Here is a 19,859-nt window from a genome sequence, read left to right on the forward strand (position 1 = left end):
TTGTGGTGATGAATATGGGTCACAGCACTCACGCTTCCCTTCCTGCAGAGTCTTTGTGTTTGTTTCTGAGTGTGTGTGTGTGTGTGTGTGTGTGTGTGTGTGTGTGTGTGTGTGTGTGTGTGTGTGTGGAGCCTAAAGGGGAACAAAAAGATTCTGGCAGGACAGGATAGGACGTCCCGTGAGGCTGTGCTGGCACCGTCTGCTCCTTCAGTGGGTGTAGGCCTCCATCGGAGGGGCCAGACTATTTCAAGGCCGCGTCGTCTTTTACACGGGATGCTGCGTGCACTATTATTCCCCTCTGTCCAGTGTGATACTAACGGGAACATACAAGGTATTATAGGCTCCACTACAGGCCTTCATGCAGGGGATGAGTTCAATATGACGACCTTGAGGTGAATGTTGTAGTGATAGACAGCTATCTCAAACATATTCATTACAATGTTGCAAACACAAATGTGAATGTGTGTGTGTCTCAGTGTGTGTGTGTGTGTGTCAGTCAAAGCCAAATCACACATCAGTGAAATACATCTCCTAGCCATGGATTGTTTGAAGCCAATAGTGGACATATGATCCAGAGATCGTAAATGTTCAGCTAACAAAAATGTGGATCTGTTTGGAGAATCAATGAACGTCCACTCTGTTAGACAAACACAGCAAATAACCAGGATAAATGGGCTCTGCTAGTCACAGTCTGTATCCTGAAGCGGCAGCAGTCTCAAAGGAAGTGTCAGGTAAAGCTACTCGGAGAATACATTACAGGGACGTTTCATTTAGTCGAGGTCACAGGGAACCGTGGCTGCTGCACACGGCCATGCATTTACCAGATCGGCTTGTTTCCCCATGTTGCAACGTTTTTATTGGATGAAACAAGTGACCCAAACCACTGGCTTGAAGCATTACTCTTCTCTAAGAGTCTATACAAAGCTTTTGATTTCTAGGTTGCACTTGCACCCATTTCCATCTAAGAAGTAGTAACCGTGCACATTAAGGACATCTAGTTATACATCTTTTATTATACTCGTTGGATAGGTTTAGTGATCCCTATCCAAGGAGTGTGTTTAGCCTAAACACTGAAACACTTTCAGATCTGGTTAATTATGAAGATAGCAGTAGTATAATAGTATCAGGCTGGCAACAACAGTGTACAGGCTATAATGCAGCTGAGGAATTTCATTTCAAGATGATACTCGTGTGAAAACACTGACGCCTCGTCTTGAACAAATGATCACTACAAGTCACACTTAGAGTCGTGCTTCCAAAGTAGTTTACAGTAGGGATAGATTCAGGAGTAAATTTGAGGCAGCATGTTTTTGTATCGTCCGGAAGAAAAACAGACTTGAGACCATCATTTCGAGGAAAATTCCCAGGACTTCTTTTTATTAAGAGAATTCCAGAACATAAGAGAGGGACCAGACACCTGCATTTGTCAGAGAAGGTTCCAAATTCAATCGTTTTAAAAAAACCAGAGAGTGTTTAGAAAAGCTGACATGACAGCACGGATGGAGCAGGAGCTGTTGTACACGCAGGGTCGTCTAGGAGACAGGTCAGAGGCGCCATCGCTGTTCCCGGGAATGTTTCACATGTTCCGTCTTCCTCTTTCTTATGGACAACACGCTTAGAACACGCTTTTTAAACACGAGTCAATGAAAAAAACAGGACCAATGAGACAGAAGCAAAGGGGGGAACTCAACTCACTGCACATTTAGAGGTCTAAAACAATCAGCCATATAACATGGTTGAACCGTTAATAAAACATGGATACGAGGCTGAACTGGAGGGGAAGGAGGAAAGGTCTAATCTGTGGAGTGGGGAAAGGAGAAGATCGGCGGGGGGGAAAGGGCGAAAAAACACAGGAATACACAACTCACGACATCGCCAATCCGGCAAGGGACGCACTTTCTACACCAAACAAGCCTTCAACAATCATGAAATGCCATTTAAAAAAGATTTTAGTGTGTTCATCTTGCTTGCAGACACTTGATATGACCACTGCAAATCTGCAAGGCGCTCCATATTCAGCTTTGCTTTTTGTGCTAAAAATCTGTACGGATACTTATAAAATCATTGATAAAAATATTCCTCTGTTAACAATACGCCTTGGAGGGAAACCATGTGAGAGACTTGGGGAAGGGGGGGGGGGGGCTGGCTGGCTGGCAGGGGGTTCGGTGGGGTCGGGGGTCGTAGAGGAGGGGGAAGCTTGGGGCAGTGGTGCTACTCGGACTTGGCCTCTTCCTTGGCCTCCTCAGGAGCTGCCTCCTCCTGCGGACAGAGGGCGAGAGGACAAGGTCAGGGGACAGAACTCTGCAAAGTTATTACGACTGTTGCTTTGGCGTTTTGATACCAAATGCAAAGTCGAACATGTTCACGTGTCGGATGGACGGAGGTTTTTCCTAAGTCTACGCACCTCGTCGGCCTTGGCCTCTCCGTTCTCAGAGTGGTTTTCCTCGTTGGCCTCTGCCTCTGCATTCTCCTTCGCCTTCTTGGTCTTCTTGTCCTCCTTCTTGTCGTTCACTGCCTTCTCTTTCTGCATAGGGTCACAGAATGGGTCGTTAGCAGGCTGAATATTCATTACTCACACTTATCTGTTGCATCCGCCCCCCCCCCAACCCCAGTTCAGTTTTAAACCTTTGTGATGCAAGTGTAGAGACTGAAATTAGCAACCGGGGAAGTATCTCAATCTCTTACCTTTGCTGGCTTCTCCTTCTTCGCCGCCGCCTTTGGTTCGGCCTTGGTTGGGACCGGTTTCTATGGGGGGTGGGGGGAGATAAAACAGTTTTACTTCAAATATGTAATCTCTTCCCCCCCCTCTAAAGGCACTGGAAGACTGAAGGCTCCTTAAATGGGCAGCAAAGAATCAAGGACAGTGACTCTTGAATGGAGAACACATAAGTCTGTTGACTGAAGAGGCAGTTTGTTTCAAGCCTTCTAACATTAAAATTATCCTAAATGAGTTAACTGTGGAATTTAAACTCTCCCGAGTAGAAATGTTTTGCAAAAATTGCAGAACATAACTGGAATCATTCTAAAACTCTTAATTCTTGCCATTAATTTGTAATATGTCGATATCAGAGTTGGCTACATTGGCTTATTTGTCAATTTCTGGAACAGTAAGTCTTATTGGGTATAAAATAATTGCTCGTCAGGTTTCAACTGTGTGTAATCTAATTATATGAGCTTTATAAGAAATTATATTCAATTCTGATGTGATTTAGTAAACTTTACTCTTCTCTGCAGCTCTACTTGAGTTTTTAGATACTGTTGACTAGTTTTTAAAGTTTAGTATGTAAAAAGCTGTGTTTTGGAGTTTTTCATTGCTGCAAATCAAATCAAAGTAGTTTTTTTAAGCTAAAAGCTATGATAGTTGTACACTTGCCTTGGTTTGTCTGTTAGTTAACAGATCAACTTAGTGACATGTGTCTAAGTACTTTTTAGGTTTTTTACTGGCTTTCTGCGAGTGTAAATAAGCGGTGGTGAGCTTGTATGTGAAACTTCTTACCGCTGATAACCGAGCCGATCTCCTCTGGGGCTGAAACAGAACAAAGACTATTATCACGGGCTCTTTATTTAAATTAGGATTGTATTCACAAAACTGTACCTTTGAAGTCTATACAAACACACATTATTCTTGAAAAAGCCCTGGAATAACTCTTATACTGTTTAAAATGTAATTTAATCAAATCTATGAGGTGTACTTGAATGTGTCCTCCTCTTACCTCCTCCTTGGCCTCATCTGTTCCCTGCAGATGAAAAGACACAAATAGAAAAGGTTAAATCAAAGTAAATGCAACATTAAGCAGCATTTAGAGGGTTACTGGCCTTTATATTAACAATAAGCATTTGCTAAATGCTTCAGGCACATATTATGAGTGCTCACAAAGCAGTTGAGAAAACTTTTTCGTTTCATATGAAAACACTCATTTATTTCCAAAACAGATAGTTTTAAGGGATTATAAGCCAGAGATTTGGGGTTAGTGCGTTATTTCAGAAATAGGCTGTGACAGCAGAGCCATGCGGGCGTCTGGAGCCACATTTGGAGGGCCTAGGCCCTGCGCGTCTCTTTTACTCCCCCATCTCATTCTCTCATTCAAAGCATGGAGGCAAGATTTGAAAGCTGGCGCGGGAGGCTTTCAGAGGGGGAGGGACCAGGTCGGACTCAGCGGCGCCCCCACGCGGCAGAGCCACGCCATCGCAGCCATTTGGGACTACGAACAAAGAGAGAAAATATATAATTTTATCGAAATGAGACGGCCAATGTTTGTTTTTGCAGTCAAAATGGAAAGTAAAGGCACTGAGGCATTTTCTGGTGGCACTTTTAGGCGGTTTTAGGGCCGATTGGCGATAAGTGAAGCGTTTGTTCGTCGGTAGGTCGGCGAGGGAAGGTGGACAAGAGCTGCAAAGCATGGCTGCTGCTTGTGCTTTAACTGCATGGAGACCGAAAGAGACTTCTGACTCCCCAAAGGACAGCGGCTGTTCGGAGAAAACGGGATTTATAGCCTCTGCCCGCTCGGGAAAATATTCATTCCAACACAAAAAAAATGTACATTATATCTAGAAAATAGGCAAAAATTAGCGGCGATGTAGAGCCGTTAAAAATTAGGTTATAATTAAGTAACGTCTCAGAGGGATGTCTTCACAATCATTTGCATTGCATTTATAGCGGATATTTCAACCAAACAATTTTAATTGTTTTCTGGATACGTACCTTTCTCTTGGGCATGTTGATCACCGGGAGATTTTCGCACAAAGACAACTAAAAACTGTTTTTCTGAGTGCGTTCAGTGCATGTGAAGACGAGTCTCCCTCCTTATGCTCGGCAGTGTAGTAAACACACAGGAACAGAGAGGCGAGTGGTTGAATGGGGGGAGGGGTGCGGCTACAGGCATGATTGATAGGCTCTGGGCCAATCAGGTGACGCCATTCGGAGCTGCAGAAGACCTGGAATTTGGGAGCCGGTGATGTTCTGCCTGGGTCTGCGCGAATGGCTTCTTCTTGCAGAGATAGATGGGAGGAAGCCTGCAAGAATGAGAGGATTGCATTCGAGGGCATATTGCCTAGATACAAGTGTGTCCAATTATTCTCAGAGGCCGTGGGCCTATGTGTGTGTGTGTGCCTTTACACAAACCCGACGTCAGAGACAACACACTCCATGAATTGCCTGCATCATTTGCCTGTGCTGGCTTATAAAACCAGGACATCTGCAGCACCAAGCAAGGGGAAATGCACGATTAATGCACTTGGTGTTTGAGTCCAATATGGCGCCCACTCCCTCTCCGACACATTTTTTTTGTTTGTCAGACGGCTTTCCTAAATTCATTTGAAGAAGAAGCCTGGCGTCGTCTTCCCCAGCCGCCTGTAGGTGGCGACAAAGCCCAATGTAATGAACGAGGCCACTCATAGCCTCATACACAGACAGAAGGCGCTTCCAGTGGCAAAGCTTGTTACACAAAGCGCGCCGCGCAGAACTATTGCAAATCACAGCAGGTCTCTTTCTCTGCTGTATGGCCACCATCATGCAACTATTTGCTGTAGCCTCATATTTGAAGCACATTATGCAATTGTAAGGTATATTATAGACAGTCGATCTGCTTATTGGCCCCATACCAAAACACTATTCAAGCAGACAATGGGTCGACGGTGAAACATTTAGACAATAAAGTATGTTCTACTGCCACTAGGGTGGGCATAGGCTCCAGATCTGTGCGTGTGTGTATGCGCGCTACAGAGAGAGAGAGAGAGAAGGGGCGGGGAGGCGGTAGAGGCAGAGGAGGAGGAATGCTATGCAAGCTCCATCCAGTGTGTTGAGAACAGGAGCATTTACGCAGACAGTCTGCGCTGCCTACAACACACAGGGAGATTTTGCTTCTGGAAGTTTGTCTTTGCCCCCCCCCATCGCTGAACAATCGCCTGCAAAGTGCCTGCAAGCAAGGAGCGAGAGACCGTTACAGCCTACCGGACTGACGACGTCATCAACATCAGGGATCTAACATCATCATGGTGATCAAAGTGTACATAGCATCGTCCTCTGGCTCCACTTCGGTAAGGAGGGAAATGGGAAGGTGCTCGCACTTTCAGCATGGGGTTTGTGTGTTTGTTTGTATGGCTTTAACTGCTTCCTCCCACTCAGCACCATGCAGGCGCTGGTTAGGCAATAGGAGCGTGAAGTTTTATTGAAGTCACTAAACTGATGTGCATCAGATTGTCATCATCAGTCATCTTCCCTGTCTGGAGTGATCTGATCTGACCAAATCGTGGTCTGCTCTCTTCGAGACTTTGGACACAGGTGGAGCCTCTGGTGGAGACAGAGAGAGAGAGATAAACAGAGGGAGGTTTATCTCTCTCTGTCTCTCCACCCCAGTCTCCCCCTTCACTAACTAGAGAGTGAGAGAGTGGGACAGGAACTAGCAGAGGAAGTTCACATCTCTGTGGTGCAGCTCCGCTACTCAGGAACTCTAAATAAGGGAAGTAGTGTGTGCTCTCTCAGCTGTGGGTTGACACCGTTTCCTGGCATGACAGTTTAGAACAGTGCTTCTCACTACTAGCCTGAGCTATTCTGAATAACAGGCAGCACACAGAGCACAGCCACTCAAATGTACACAACAAAACCACCTGATGTCATCTGGTGGCCCTGCACTCAGTTTATAAGGGGCTTTAACAGTTTGTTTAGGGGGAGCGTTGTAAACTGTTCACTCTAGAGTCTAGAAAGTAAAGGGCTGTGGGAGAGTGTGTCAGAGATGCAAAAAAGTCATTTTTTGCAAGTCCAAGTCAAGTCTCAATTGTCTTTTGTCACAAGTCAAGTAGTCTCAAGTCTCTTATGGAATAGCGTTCTATCATCTGCTGCATTCAATCAAAGCATGTACTGTGCTGTATTTGTCATCACTCCTTTACCTATAGCAGCATGCAATATCAGAATTGATTAGTTGACATTAGTATTAGTAGACATCTCCTTAATGTTAATGTGGCAAAAAAAAGATTGTTCACAAGTCCCAAATCTCGAGTCCGAGTGGAGTCTCAAGTCTTTTGAGGACGAGTCTCAAGTCATGTCTCAAGTCACTGTGTGTGCGACTTAAGTGCGAGAGTCGAGTCCAAGTCCCCATCTATGGAGTGTGTGTGTGTGTGTGTGTGTGTGTGTGTGTCTGTGCGTCTGTGCGTGCGTGCGTGCGTGCGTGTTTGTACCCTCTTAAGTGTTCCCTCCAGTCTCCTGCAGCCTGGAGGAGGACCGTGAGCTTCAGGCTTGCCGGTTCCACCCAGTAGAGAGGAATGATGGTGATGCAATTCTCCAGGGCCTTCAGATATGCAGCTACAGTTCAGGAACACTTCTACCCTGATTCAGACTGGTTGGAGGTCTGGATCAGTACTGACCGATGCTTCCATTCTGCCCATCATAGCTACTTGTACTCATACTCGGTGACACAAAATATGACTGCTGCAAAGCTGTTCATTAACCTGAACTTGAACGTGTTTTAATGGAAAATGCTACAGAAATAACAAGTACATCAAGCCCACTACTTAAAATCCATCAACTCCCCTCCTATGATCACAGTTGAAAAGTCACTTGAAGAAAAAGTAAGTTGTCATGTGGTTTAGGTCTTATTGAGGAAAATGTACCTCCGTCAAGCCATTGATGTCACAGTTTTCAGACCAGTGCACATACACAAAGCAGGAAGAGAAAGTGACGTGTGATGTGATCAAACAAACACAAAGACTCTTTTCAGTCAGGTAGAGTTGAAGAACTTTATTGCCTTACACAGTCAATGAAATTTGCATACTAGGCTCAGCAGTCTGGCAGGACAGGAAGTTTGTGTTGAGTCAGAGTGGCGAAGGGTTAAGAGGCACCCTCGCTCGGCCCGGGAGTGCATTACCTCATCGATTGGTCCTGAGTAGTAGAGTGAATGCATATGTCTGCCAGAACACTGTATTCTGCACATACATTACAGTACGTACTGCAATACACACATGCACAGATGGAGGCATAGTGCATACACTTGCATACACAGATAGATAGATAGATAGATAGACAGACAGACAGACAGACAGACAGAGACAGACAGACAGATACAGATAGACAGACAGACAGATAGATACATGTAGATAGAGTTACGAGACTGAGTAAACTGAAGATTTTCTGTATCTAGGGCCGGGCGATATGGACAAAATCAAATATCACAATATCGATACTGGAACAATATTGGTGCTATCACAAAATATTGACACAATGAGATTTTTGATAAATAATCATCATCAGTAATGTGGATATAATGATTAAGTGGGTAGTACAGGCAAATAATAGAACAATCACCTTACTGTAATGCTGCCTGTAAAATGAGGAAAATACATAATGTTACATCACGATATTATGATATCCAAAATCTAATCTAATCTAGTCTCATATCACAATATATTGATGTAATATTGATTGCCCAGCCCTATCTGTATCCACATCCATTATGTCTTAGGTTGACTCATTTCTTTAATAGGACTTACTTCATGTCTAGGATTTATTTAGAAATGTATCTTAAAAAGCTTGCCATGCTATCAGAACGTCTCAGTCTTATTTCTACTCAGTCAATTGCTGAATGACAAACTGTAGTGTAACCTCTGCTCTCACTAGTCACAGTGCACAAGCTGGCAGTTTGAGTGCATCCGTGGTTATAAAACACTTTGATCAGATTCCAGCTGTGTCTGTTGCTGATTTAATCACTCTGTCTCCACTCTCCAGTCATGTTTCACAGTAGCCTGTCACTTTTAAAGACACAGGGGAGAAGTATAGCAGTATGAGGAAAGAGAGGCAACAACAACAGCTAAAGTCTTTGCTCCACTGAGCGAACGATTGCAGGTCAGTGGGAGAGAACGTTGAAAGTTTGCCAGAGGAATGTATTAGATTCGTCACTTGACCAGCCACAAGAGTCAGCACTATTCAGACAGCTGTAGTGTTTCTAGACAGCAAGTTCTAGGAGTCCACAAGGAACCATTTGTAATAGTATAGCGGTTGATGCTTATTGGTGCTCTATTGAATCTGATACATCAAAAAGTCACCAAAAATGGTACTACAGTAGGCCTATATAGAGCACAAATAAGCTCTGCTGTGATCAACGCAGCAAACATCTGAAGAGATTTTTTTTTGTTTAAAGGGATAGTTCCGTTTTTTTTAAGTCTAGCCCTATTATTATTTATCAATGATGATGTTGATTGGTAGAGTTCTTTCTCAGCACAATCCATGCTGTTCCTCATAGTAGCTCTGGAGAATTGGGCAAAAACGAATGCAAAGTCAATGGGGTCATGCTCCTGTATGTACAAGCTGACTGAGGCTCACTGAAATGTCATCCACAGTGCACACACACACACACACACACACACACACACACACACACACACACACACACACACACACACACACACACACACACACACACACACACACACACACACAAAGTACATTTCATTGGTAAAGAGCAAATAGGGCTAGACTTTAAAAAAATGTGAACTATCCCTTTAAGGCCTAAAGGGAGCAAACCCTCTGGTTTATAATATAATTCCTTATACTGATACCAAATAGATCTGCCTTCAAACATACATGTTTGACCTACAGGGTGGCTTCTTTAGTGTAACTAGAAACGCAGCGCTACAGGTTTGCTCACTGCAACAGTCAGTTTGGGCTCATCGGCAGCTACTGTGTGTGTCCTGTTGGAAGTGTCCTTGAGCAAGACCCTGGCTGACCCCTGACCTGTCCCCTCCCCTGTGGAGGGGACAGGTCAGGGGTGGTACCCCTGGTACAGGGGTGGTACCTCTGTAAACTGACTAACAGCTGATTGTCCTCATTATTTCCACTCCAGTAATGTGAGACAATGTGCTTGGGTCACCTGGAAAATGGGGTTATGACTCACTAAGAATTCCCTAGAGAGACTTCTAGTGTTACCGTGGTAAAGACAGTCATACCTGGCTTCCTATAGCCCGAGCTAGCCTAGCTATGGCCTAAAACCTCTGAAGAAGAATGCCTCCACACTGACATTTGGACGCATCTGTGAGAGAATCAGACCATGCCTTCCTGCTTCACCTGGTTCTCAGGTTACTCTCAGGCCAGAGCAACATTTGAATATGAAAAACAGGAATTATCCTTTTAACGAACACAGGGACGCACACACGCCCGCTCGCGCGCACACACACACGCACACACACAGTCACACACACACACACACACACACACACACACACACACACACACACACACACACACACACACACACACCTACACACACTTGTAACAGTGTATACTGGCTCTACTGGTGATGTCATGGAAGGCCAACTTGCACATTCTGAGAAAGGAGGTAAAGTTCAGCAGCCAGCGTGACAGACCAGCACACATTTTACTCCCTTATTTCCATTTCTGCACTGCAACCACACAGCCAACACTTCCCTTATTACCACAATAAACTCACTCCAAATCTGCAGTAACTTGAGACCCATTGTGTTCCTGTGTGTGTGTGTGTGTGTGTGTGTGTGTGTGTGTGTGTGTATGTGTGTGTGTGTATGTGTGTTCCTCTGTGTGTGTGTGTGTGTGTGTGTGTGTGTGTGTGTGTGTGTGTGTGTGTGTGTGTGTGTGTGTGTGTGTGTGTGTGTGCGCGTGCCACATTGCTTTCCCTGCCTGTCTCTCGTGTGCGTGCGCGGGTGTATGTGAGTCCACATGGGCTTTAGTTGGATGAGTGTTGCCAGTCCGCTGCTTGAGGAGAGAGATAAGACAGACAGACAGACAGACAGACAGTCAGTCAGTCAGTCAGTGTGTGTGATAGGTCAGTTTTGGCCTCTTGTCTTTGAACGTTCACCTTTAGGCAGCAGTCCAGCAGAGGGAGTTTAATCTACTTCTGTTTTGTAATGATGTCGTAATACTGACTGAGCTCAGGGTTGCGTGGAGGGCTGGAGGCTACTGCTGCTAGTAACAGTATAGTCTGGCCAGTCTGTCTGTTACTGCTAGTAACAGTATAGTCTGGCCAGTCTGTCTGTTACTGCTAGTAACAGTAGTCTGGCCAGTCTGTCTGTTTCTGGTAACATTCCTGCTATGCCACTGTAAGCTGGTAGCTGTCAACACAAATCAGACCAAATCCAATCAAACCAAGCCTTTATCCCTTATAAACACAGGGCATAGGGTCAATTCACTTCCTGCTCCGTCAATCCAGGAAGTGGATTTTCCTACATTGCAAAACAGGAAATCTTGAGCCATAACAAAGAAACCCAGGAAGATTATTTTGAAAATGAAGGGTTTTCTTGTGTAAATTGCAGATTCATACATTTTCAACTGGATGCATTCAAAGTGAATTGACCCCGAGCCTGAGTTGACTGAACAGTATTGACCTAAGCCTGTGCTGCGGATACAGTGGATCCCATCAATAGCTGCCATTGTCTGACAGCAGTTAATGGCCCAGCTCTGACCTTTTTTTCAGGGATTGTTTATTAGACCTGGATCTGATCCCACAGGCCTGCCAATCCAAACCAACGGCAAATAGTTAATTATAACCAGAGATCAAAGGTGATCAAAGGTTGAAGATTATTTGAACACAGCGATGGTGCTTCTCTTAGGTGCTAGTTAGAGTCAAAGTCAATTAATTACCCGTACAGCTGTAGTGTATCTCCTCATAGCAATAATAAATGCATTGCAGCAAACAATCTATACAATGTATAATGACAGTTGTGTAACAGGTGGGAAAGTTGTGTAACAGGTGGGAAAATTGTGATGTCATCACAATTGCTCGAGTGACATCACTGATGATGTCATAGATATTTGTGACATCATCAGTGAGTGACATCACTGATGATGTCATAGACATTGTGAGTGACATCATCAGTGACATCACAATTGCACGAGTGTAACCAAAAACGTGACCAAAATTGCAGGTTCTTAGCTAACAACGTTTCAGCACTTGTGCGTGGTGTTCCTGTGTGTGTGTGTGTGTGTGTGTGTGTGTGTGTGTGTGTGTGTGTGTGTGTGTGTGTGTGTGTGTGTGTGTGTGTGTGTGTCAATACACCAAGCTATCTTGAGATAGTGGATTGGCAGGACAGAAGCTCCACTCTGTCACATTGTCACCTCTACTCACTTGGTAGACGATATGAGCAGGTTGTGCAGTGTGAGTGAACAAAGTGATTATATTGTATATATTCTTTTATGTATTTTATGGCTTAGATTAGCTATTTGGCTTGTAACCGAATATTTAGCTCAGCCTTACCTCCAATGACCAATTTGCTAATCAGCCCTTGATTGGGAAAGTGAACCGGTGGCAGTTTGTGGTTTGACTGTCAAACTGTCACTCGGGCCGTCACCCGGCCAGGGGTAATGAGCTGTTACACACTTTTCACATTTCAACTCACAGTGACAAACAAACAGCCTCTCTCTCTCTCTCTCTCTCTAGTTTGCATGTTCTCCCTATGTTTGCATGGGTTTCCTCCGGGTGCTCCGGTTCCCTCCCACAGTGATAGATAGATAGATAGATAGATAGATAAATAGATAGATAGATAGATAGATAGATAGATAGATAGATGGATGGATGGATGGATGGATGGATGGATGGATGGATGGATGGATGGATGGATGGATGGATGGATGGATGGATGGATGGATGGATGGATGGATAGATAGATAGATAGATAGATAGATAGATAGATAGATAGATAGATAGATAGATAGATAGATAGATAGATAGATAGATACTGAGAGAATAATACAAGACAATATGATCAGAGTGGTTGTTTATTACCACACCCAAAGCTAGGGTCAGTCAAAGGCTGTTTCCAGCCACACTCAGCAGAGGCTGTGCTGGTTGACAGCAGAGAGCAGTGCAAAGAGTGATAGTGACGGAGGAGAGGAGGGAATAGTGACGGAGGAGAGGAGGGAACACTCGCTGTGCAATTAGAGTTAGGGGCAGCTGGCGTGGGGCCAAGTTCCCCTGCAAATTAATTTAGCTTGGCAACAGTATAATGCAGAGGCCTGTTGAGGGAATGGCGGGAGAGAGCAGCGGACTGAGAGGCAAGCAGGAGGAGGAGAGAGGAGGACAAGACTAGCCGGGTAATGTCTGCCATTTAGAAGCTGGTTCTATTGTCATTGTGGAGAAGAGTCGGCTTAATGGCCGACATGTTGAATGCAGGCGAGTCAGAGAAAAGAGAAGGCATGGAAGACAGGCCAGATGCAGGAGGGAGAGGGAAGAGGAGAGCGCAGGAGGATCGGCTGGCCAGATTCTTCCGTTAGAGAGGTGTGTGTGTGTGTCTGTGTGTGTGTGTGTGTGTGTGTGTGAGTGTGTGTGTGTGTGTGTGTGTGTGTGTGTGTGTGTGTGTGTGTGTGTGTGTGTGTGTGTGTGTGTGTGTGTGTGTGTGTGTGTGTTTAGAGAGAGATGGAGAGAAAGTGAGTTTGAGCTTGTGGCGTTCCACATGGTACTGCTGGTGTCAGAGCAGGTGTGGGTGGGGGGGGGGGGGTAGTTTGGCTCAGGACTTTGGCCTTGTTGCTGCTGCAACTGCCATGTAATGATTCAAAGCGTGCAACCACTAATCTACTAATCTAGCACATACCACTGTCAACTCACTCATTTCCATGGCCCAGTTCTGTGTCAACAGCCGGTTGCTGAACAATCCACCTGTCTGGGAGGAGTCATCCCTTCCTCACATGGAACCAGCCGGCCAGACAGACAGACACATAGGCAGTATAGACCCTTTTCACGGGGGCCATTTTGTGTCGAAAGGGCAGGGTAAACACAGGTGCAAGCAAAACACTAATGAGGGTTTCCAATTTCCAATCATGGAAGTTGGAAACCCTCATTAGTGTTTTGCTTGCACCTGTGTTTACCCTGCCTTTTCGACACAAAATGGCCCCTGTGAAAAGGGCCTATTATTTTAGAATGTATTTATCATGAGTTTTAAGTCGTCCCAAAATGTCCCATTTTAGTTTCATGCTAGGTATGTGTGCAAGCATGTACGTGTGTGTGTGTGTGTGTGTGTGTGTGTGTGTGTGTGTGTGTGTGTGTGTGTGTGTGTGTGTGTGTGTGTGTGTGTGTGTGTGTGTAGGGTGTGTGTGTGTGGTGTGTGTGCGCACAGAGGAGAGGCTGGATCTGAGTGTCTCCCTGGCCTGTAGCAGGCCTTATTAGGCCTGTGTTTGACCAGTTACCTCCTCTCGAGTCCCAGAGGAGCTCCTGCTTCCGTCTGGCCTTGTAGGGCCATCCTCCTCCTTATACACACCCACCCACACCTCATTGGACCACAATTTCATATAAAGTCAGATTCCCCCTCCAGGACGCGCTTGCACACGCACGCACACGCACACACACACACACACACACAGACAAGCACACACACACACACACACACACACACACACACACACACACACACACACACACACACAGACAAGCACACATCTCCTGTATTACTGCTGGACCAGAACCTGCTACTTACTGTCTGTCTCCACACTGTCATTTCTTGTCTGTATCTTTCCATGAGAACTTTGGTGTGAGGTTCTGGCTTGAGGTATTTGGTGACATAACATACCAAAGAATACCAGTGGAGATCCACTCCAAGTGGGGCAGGATGCCACCGGCTATCAAGGTGTTGTCCTTGTGCTGACTGTGCTTTAGTGTAAACTGTGCTTTAGTGCAGACTGTGCTTTAGTGCTTTAGTCTCATGTTGTCGAGCTGGTTATCTCATTGTTTTGCATTGTTAACATCCCAAAGGTTTCACAAATGAGAAAAGACACAACATTGAATCTGCCTCTTGTGGAATGGTGGTGCCTGTGTGAAAAGACACCCCAGGCGCCAAGATAGTTACTTTGTTCCTTTTTGATACGTATTACTCACGTTATTGTTTTAAACAGACATCTTTTGACACGGTGTCTTTGTCAGAGCTTATTTAGTTTAAAGTCAAGTGTGCCAATCACAACAACCGAAAAGTGGGCATAAAGACTCAATGTTGTAACATGTCATTTTCAACAATAAAGTGAATTATCTTTCAAAAAGGAAGATTGTGGTTGCAGTCCATTGATGGGAGTTCTCTCTCTCTCTCTGTCTCTCTCTCTCTCTCTCTCTGTAGACTAGGCTTCATGCAGATATAACACATCACATCTGTTCTTCCTCCTAGTTAGCATCATCCAGGTCCACCCTCTTCTGCAGTCCTCTTCCATCACTTCATTCAGTTGTCAACAAGTGGTATCTTAGGAACAGGCCAGCTAGCGCTTTCTCTCATTTTCACAGCAGAATGGTGACAGGATGGTGGAGCGAGGCCTTATGGCGGCTCATATTGCTGAAGATAACACAGTCAGAGCATCGCATCCGTTTTGGCACGCTGTGACTAACTGACACCTCACCCTGCCCCTCTCCTCTGCTCACGCTGTGACTAACTGACACCTCACCCTGCCCCTCTCCTCTGCTCACGCTGTGACTAACTGACACCTCACCCTGCCCCTCTCCTCTGCGCACGCTGTGACTAACTGACAACTCACCCTGCCCCTCTCCTCTGCTCACGCTGTGACTAACTGACACCTCACCCTGCCCCTCTCCTCTGCTCACGCTGTGACTAACTGACACCTCACCCTGCCCCTCTCCTCTGCGCACGCTGTGACTAACTGACAACTCACCCTGCCCCTCTCCTCTGCTCACGCTGTGACTAACTGACAACTCACCCTGCCCCTCTCCTCTCGTTTTGGCACGCTGTGACTAACTGACAACTCACCCTGCCCCTCTCCTCTCGTTTTGGCACGCTGTGACTAACTGACAACTCACCCTGCCCCTCTCCTCTCGTTTTGGCACGCTGTGACTAACTGACAACTCACCCTGCCCCTCTCCTCTCGTTTTGGCACGCTGTGACTAACTGACAACTCACCCTGCCCCTCTCCTCTCGTTTTGGCACGCTGTGACTAACTGACAACTCACCCTGCCCCTCTCCTCTCGTTTTGGCACGCTGTGACTAACTGACAACTCACCCTGCCCCTCTCCTCTCGTTTTGGCACGCTGTGACTAACTGACAACTCACCCTGCCCCTCTCCTCTCGTTTTGGCACGCTGTGACTAACTGACAACTCACCCTGCCCCTCTCCTCTCGTTTTGGCACGCTGTGACTAACTGACACCTCACCCTGCCCCTCTCCTCTGCTCTCCCCCCCCCCCACAGATTAAGAAGCAGCAGCAGGATGTGTTGAGCTTCCTGGCGGCCAATAAGATTGAGTTTGAGGAGTGTGACATTGCAGCCAACGAGGACAACAGGAAGTGGATGAGGGAGAACGTTCCCGAGGAGTCGAGGCCGGCCGCGGGGAACCCCCTCCCCCCACAGATCTTTAACGAAAGCAAATATTGCGGGGTGAGAGTGGCACACACACACACACACACACAGACCATAGACTGTGTCAAAAATAATGACGGCTCCTCAAAAGTGAAGCCAAAACATCTTGATTGCCCCCTGGTGGCTGGCTGCAGTATATGTCTTGAATCCCGCCCCCTCCATGTTAGCGGAGTTAGGTAGTTTAGTTAGGTAGTTTTTAGGTAGTTAGGTAGGTTAGGTACCGCCGTTAGGTCGTTTTTATCACGCTGATGTATGTTCAAGTTCCCACTACTGTGCAGACTCCGGTTGCAAATGACGTCACACAAGCAAGATGGCAGCTCGCTGAAACGAGATATTTTGGCTTAATTTTTGCATGGCGGAAGGAAGCGCGGACGTGTCGTCCATATATTATACAGTCAATCAAACAGACACACATGCAAGGAATAACATGGGATTGTTCATGCCTTCACTATTAGCTCAGATATTCCCAACCAACCCTTCTGTCCTATCATAGCAGACACTAGAGATGACTCCATCAGACAGACACAGGGGCTGTATCCTCACTAGAGCTGACTCCATCAGACAGACACAGGGGCTGTATCCTCACTAGAGCTGACTCCATCAGACAGACACAGGGGCTGTATCCTCACTAGAGCTGACTCCATCAGACAGACACAGGGGCTGTATCCTCACTAGAGATCACTTCCATCAGACAGACACAGGGGCTGTATCCTCACTAGAGATGACTCCATCAGACAGACACAGGGGCTGTATCCTCCGTGCAGCGAGGCATCATAATGCCAGCTAATGGCTGGCTGGAAGTAAAGTTGGTAATGGAGGATGTGCTGTATTGAATGTCACAGACAAAGCACAGAACATTCCCCAGGATACTTTCAGCTGTAAGGCCCTATTGAAAAACCCCTGTTTGTGTGTCTGTGTGTGGGAGAGAGAGAGAGAGAGAGAGGGAGAGAAAGAGATAGAGGGAAAACAAAGGAATGAGAATGTGAAGGGGAGAAGAAGAATGAGAGAGACCGCATATATAACCAAACAGTAAATGGGTGAACGTGTAAACCTGTTTACTCGCCTATCCTATTCACTCCTGACGCGGAGTCCTATCCTTGGACAAATAACACGGCCTCTAAAAAGAAAATCTGTCTCACAAAGATCAGGGTGTGTTGGCTGCTCACATGCTGGACCCCCCCAGGCGCTGATCCCAAGTCTGCTTCGAATTATCATTCCCAAGAAGGTCGTAGTTCAGATTGAGGTAAGGCGATCCTCGATCGATGCCAGCCCCTAAAGTTCTCCGTCCTCCTCTTCATCTCGCAGGACTACGAGGCCTTCTTCGATGCCAGAGAGGAGAACGCTGTCTATGCATTTCTGGGTCTGACTGCTCCACCCGGCTCCAAGGTAAGAAGCTTTGTTCTTCTGTACCGAAAACAAAAACACACACACCATAGATAGCGGCCCCATCTTTACACTGCATTCCTAGAGTCTAACCACACTGCCTGCAACACTTCCTTATATATCTATAATCACAGTACGATGTCCATATAGAAGGCACACATATTACATAATACATCTGTTCATGATATCCTTACCACCAGGCAGGCCTCCTCTCCTCTCACCCTCTCTCTCTCTCCTGCACCCTGGCTCCTCCTCTCTGTCACAGGAGGAACTGCAGAGAGGTGTGCCAGTTACCATAGAAACAGAGGGGTTTTCCTCTGTTTGTGTGTTGTAATGTAGACTGTAGAGGATATATAAACCAATATCCTCCATTTTAATATAACGCTCCCTCTCTCCTTCTCCTCCTCTTCCTCTCACACCCCTCCTTTCTGTCTATCACTCTCTCTCTCTCTCTTTCCAGGAGGCAGAGGCTCTAGCAAAGAGACAACAGCTGTAGCTTTACCTCAGGCCTAGACCCAGACCCAGACGTAGACAGACCTGAAATATATCCATGAAAAAGTAACAAAAAAAAAGCAACATTTCACTCAACTTATGGATATGTGTGTGTTTTTTTAACTCCTTTCTGTATGTTAATTTTTTATGAAACTGTGTTTAGCTGTGCCTTGTCAACTGTAGTGAGAGGAGGTACTAAAGCAGAGCACGATGAGTTCACACGAGACGGTTCTGCTTCCTGCCGTTAACCTCAGCCCACTAAAACCTACTGGCCTAATGACACGTCAATAGTCCATCAGCATGAACGTGAAACAGACAGTTCCCTGTTTGAGAAGCCACCATCAGACACAACAAAATGTCCACACTTTGATAATCGTAACACATACCAACCAGTGAAATTGGCCCACAGTATAGTACATAGCACCATATTTGGCATGAGCTTCTAAAAAAGTGGTCTCCATAGTCAAAATCTTATATCATTCAATACAGCAGGTTTAATCAATGTCTTGTTGAATATAAGTTGTATCTGTCGAATCCTGGAAACATTGTGACAAATGAATTAAAAAAAAGACTGGATCAGTGTGTTCAAGTCATACCATTCATGTCATAGCCAAAAATGCAGCACCTTCTGTAGGAGTTATTATATGTTAAGAGTCCCATTCTCTATGTTTTTATTTACTTAATATTGTCTTAATGCTGTTTTAATAGCAAAACGTTTTCTATGAGATGACATACTGGTATGTAAAAAAAGAATAATACTTGCCAAAATCTACACATCTGTAAAGGTAGAGGGATGTGAGATGGATATTTTTGTGTTTGTTTTATGGAAGTGAGATAGTTTTTTTGTTTTGCTGTAAGCATTCAGTCTCATGCATAGTGTTGGTACTATAAGCAAGTTCAATCTTAGATCAGTTCATACCTTCTCTGGACAAAATAAAACTACAAATATGACTGCAAACCTGGCTCTCAATACCTGTCCTATCTTTAGTCCTGCATGAGATAGGTTTACAAGTTCCAATAACGATACAGTCAAACAAAATTCATTCTGCCTCCTGATAATAAATTGTTATTTTTTATGTATAATAAAGGATTTTAAGTTTACAGAATCTGAGTAATTTTTCATAGGCATGTTTAACGTGTGGTGTACTCCTGGTATCAAAATGTATATACAGTAGGCATTCTGTCTGACAGTAGGTCGAAAGCCAATACTTCCAGTTTCATAGAGTTGCTGATATTTCTGCTTTGTAATATAATAATGTTATTCAGCCACGTAAAACATCGCCTGGACTTATCATATATCAGTCAACATTTTGGAAGCCAATTCACGGTTCACTTTTTTCCCCTCAACCATGACTTTCATTTAGAGCCGGGGTGTCAAACTCATTTTAGTCCACGGGCCACATGCGACCCAATTTGTTGTCAAGTGGGCCAGACAATGAAAATCAATAATCAATAATAACCTATAAATGACAAAACCTCAAAATGTTCCTGTTTATCTTAGTGTAAAGAATTACAGGTACAACACTACAACACGTAGGGTTATCTCAGATACCATCAAGCACATGATCTACTGTCTGTACTTTGCATTACAATCAGGGGTGTAGTGGAGGGTAAACGCAAGTAAACACAGTTTACCCACCCCTTTGAAATGAGGCAGATAGTTTACTCACCTATTTTCAGATCAACT

At 45.2% G+C, this 19,859-nt stretch overlaps 2 protein-coding genes across 2 annotated transcripts; one reads left to right on the forward strand and one right to left on the reverse strand.

Moving 5' to 3' along the window:
* Positions 1-1,354: 1,354 nt before the first annotated feature.
* Positions 1,355-4,830, reverse strand: LOC310789717 (uncharacterized protein). Its single transcript, XM_083651377.1, has 6 exons — positions 4,703-4,830; positions 3,714-3,737; positions 3,497-3,526; positions 2,686-2,745; positions 2,405-2,524; positions 1,355-2,259 (listed from the first exon to the last, which is right to left on the reverse strand). Exons 1-6 carry the CDS (start codon positions 4,715-4,717, stop codon positions 2,212-2,214), a joined length of 297 nt encoding a protein of 98 aa, XP_083507503.1. The 5' UTR covers positions 4,718-4,830; the 3' UTR covers positions 1,355-2,211.
* Positions 4,831-5,770: 940 nt separating this feature from the next.
* Positions 5,771-19,272, forward strand: sh3bgrl (SH3 domain binding glutamate-rich protein like). Its single transcript, XM_083651374.1, has 4 exons — positions 5,771-6,036; positions 16,130-16,315; positions 17,603-17,683; positions 18,141-19,272. Exons 1-4 carry the CDS (start codon positions 5,992-5,994, stop codon positions 18,174-18,176), a joined length of 348 nt encoding a protein of 115 aa, XP_083507500.1. The 5' UTR covers positions 5,771-5,991; the 3' UTR covers positions 18,177-19,272.
* Positions 19,273-19,859: the final 587 nt, after the last annotated feature.

This window comes from Poromitra crassiceps (genome assembly GCF_964638095.1).
Source record: "Poromitra crassiceps genome assembly, chromosome: 15".
In the NCBI taxonomy this organism is placed as follows: Eukaryota; Metazoa; Chordata; class Actinopteri; order Beryciformes; family Melamphaidae; genus Poromitra; species Poromitra crassiceps.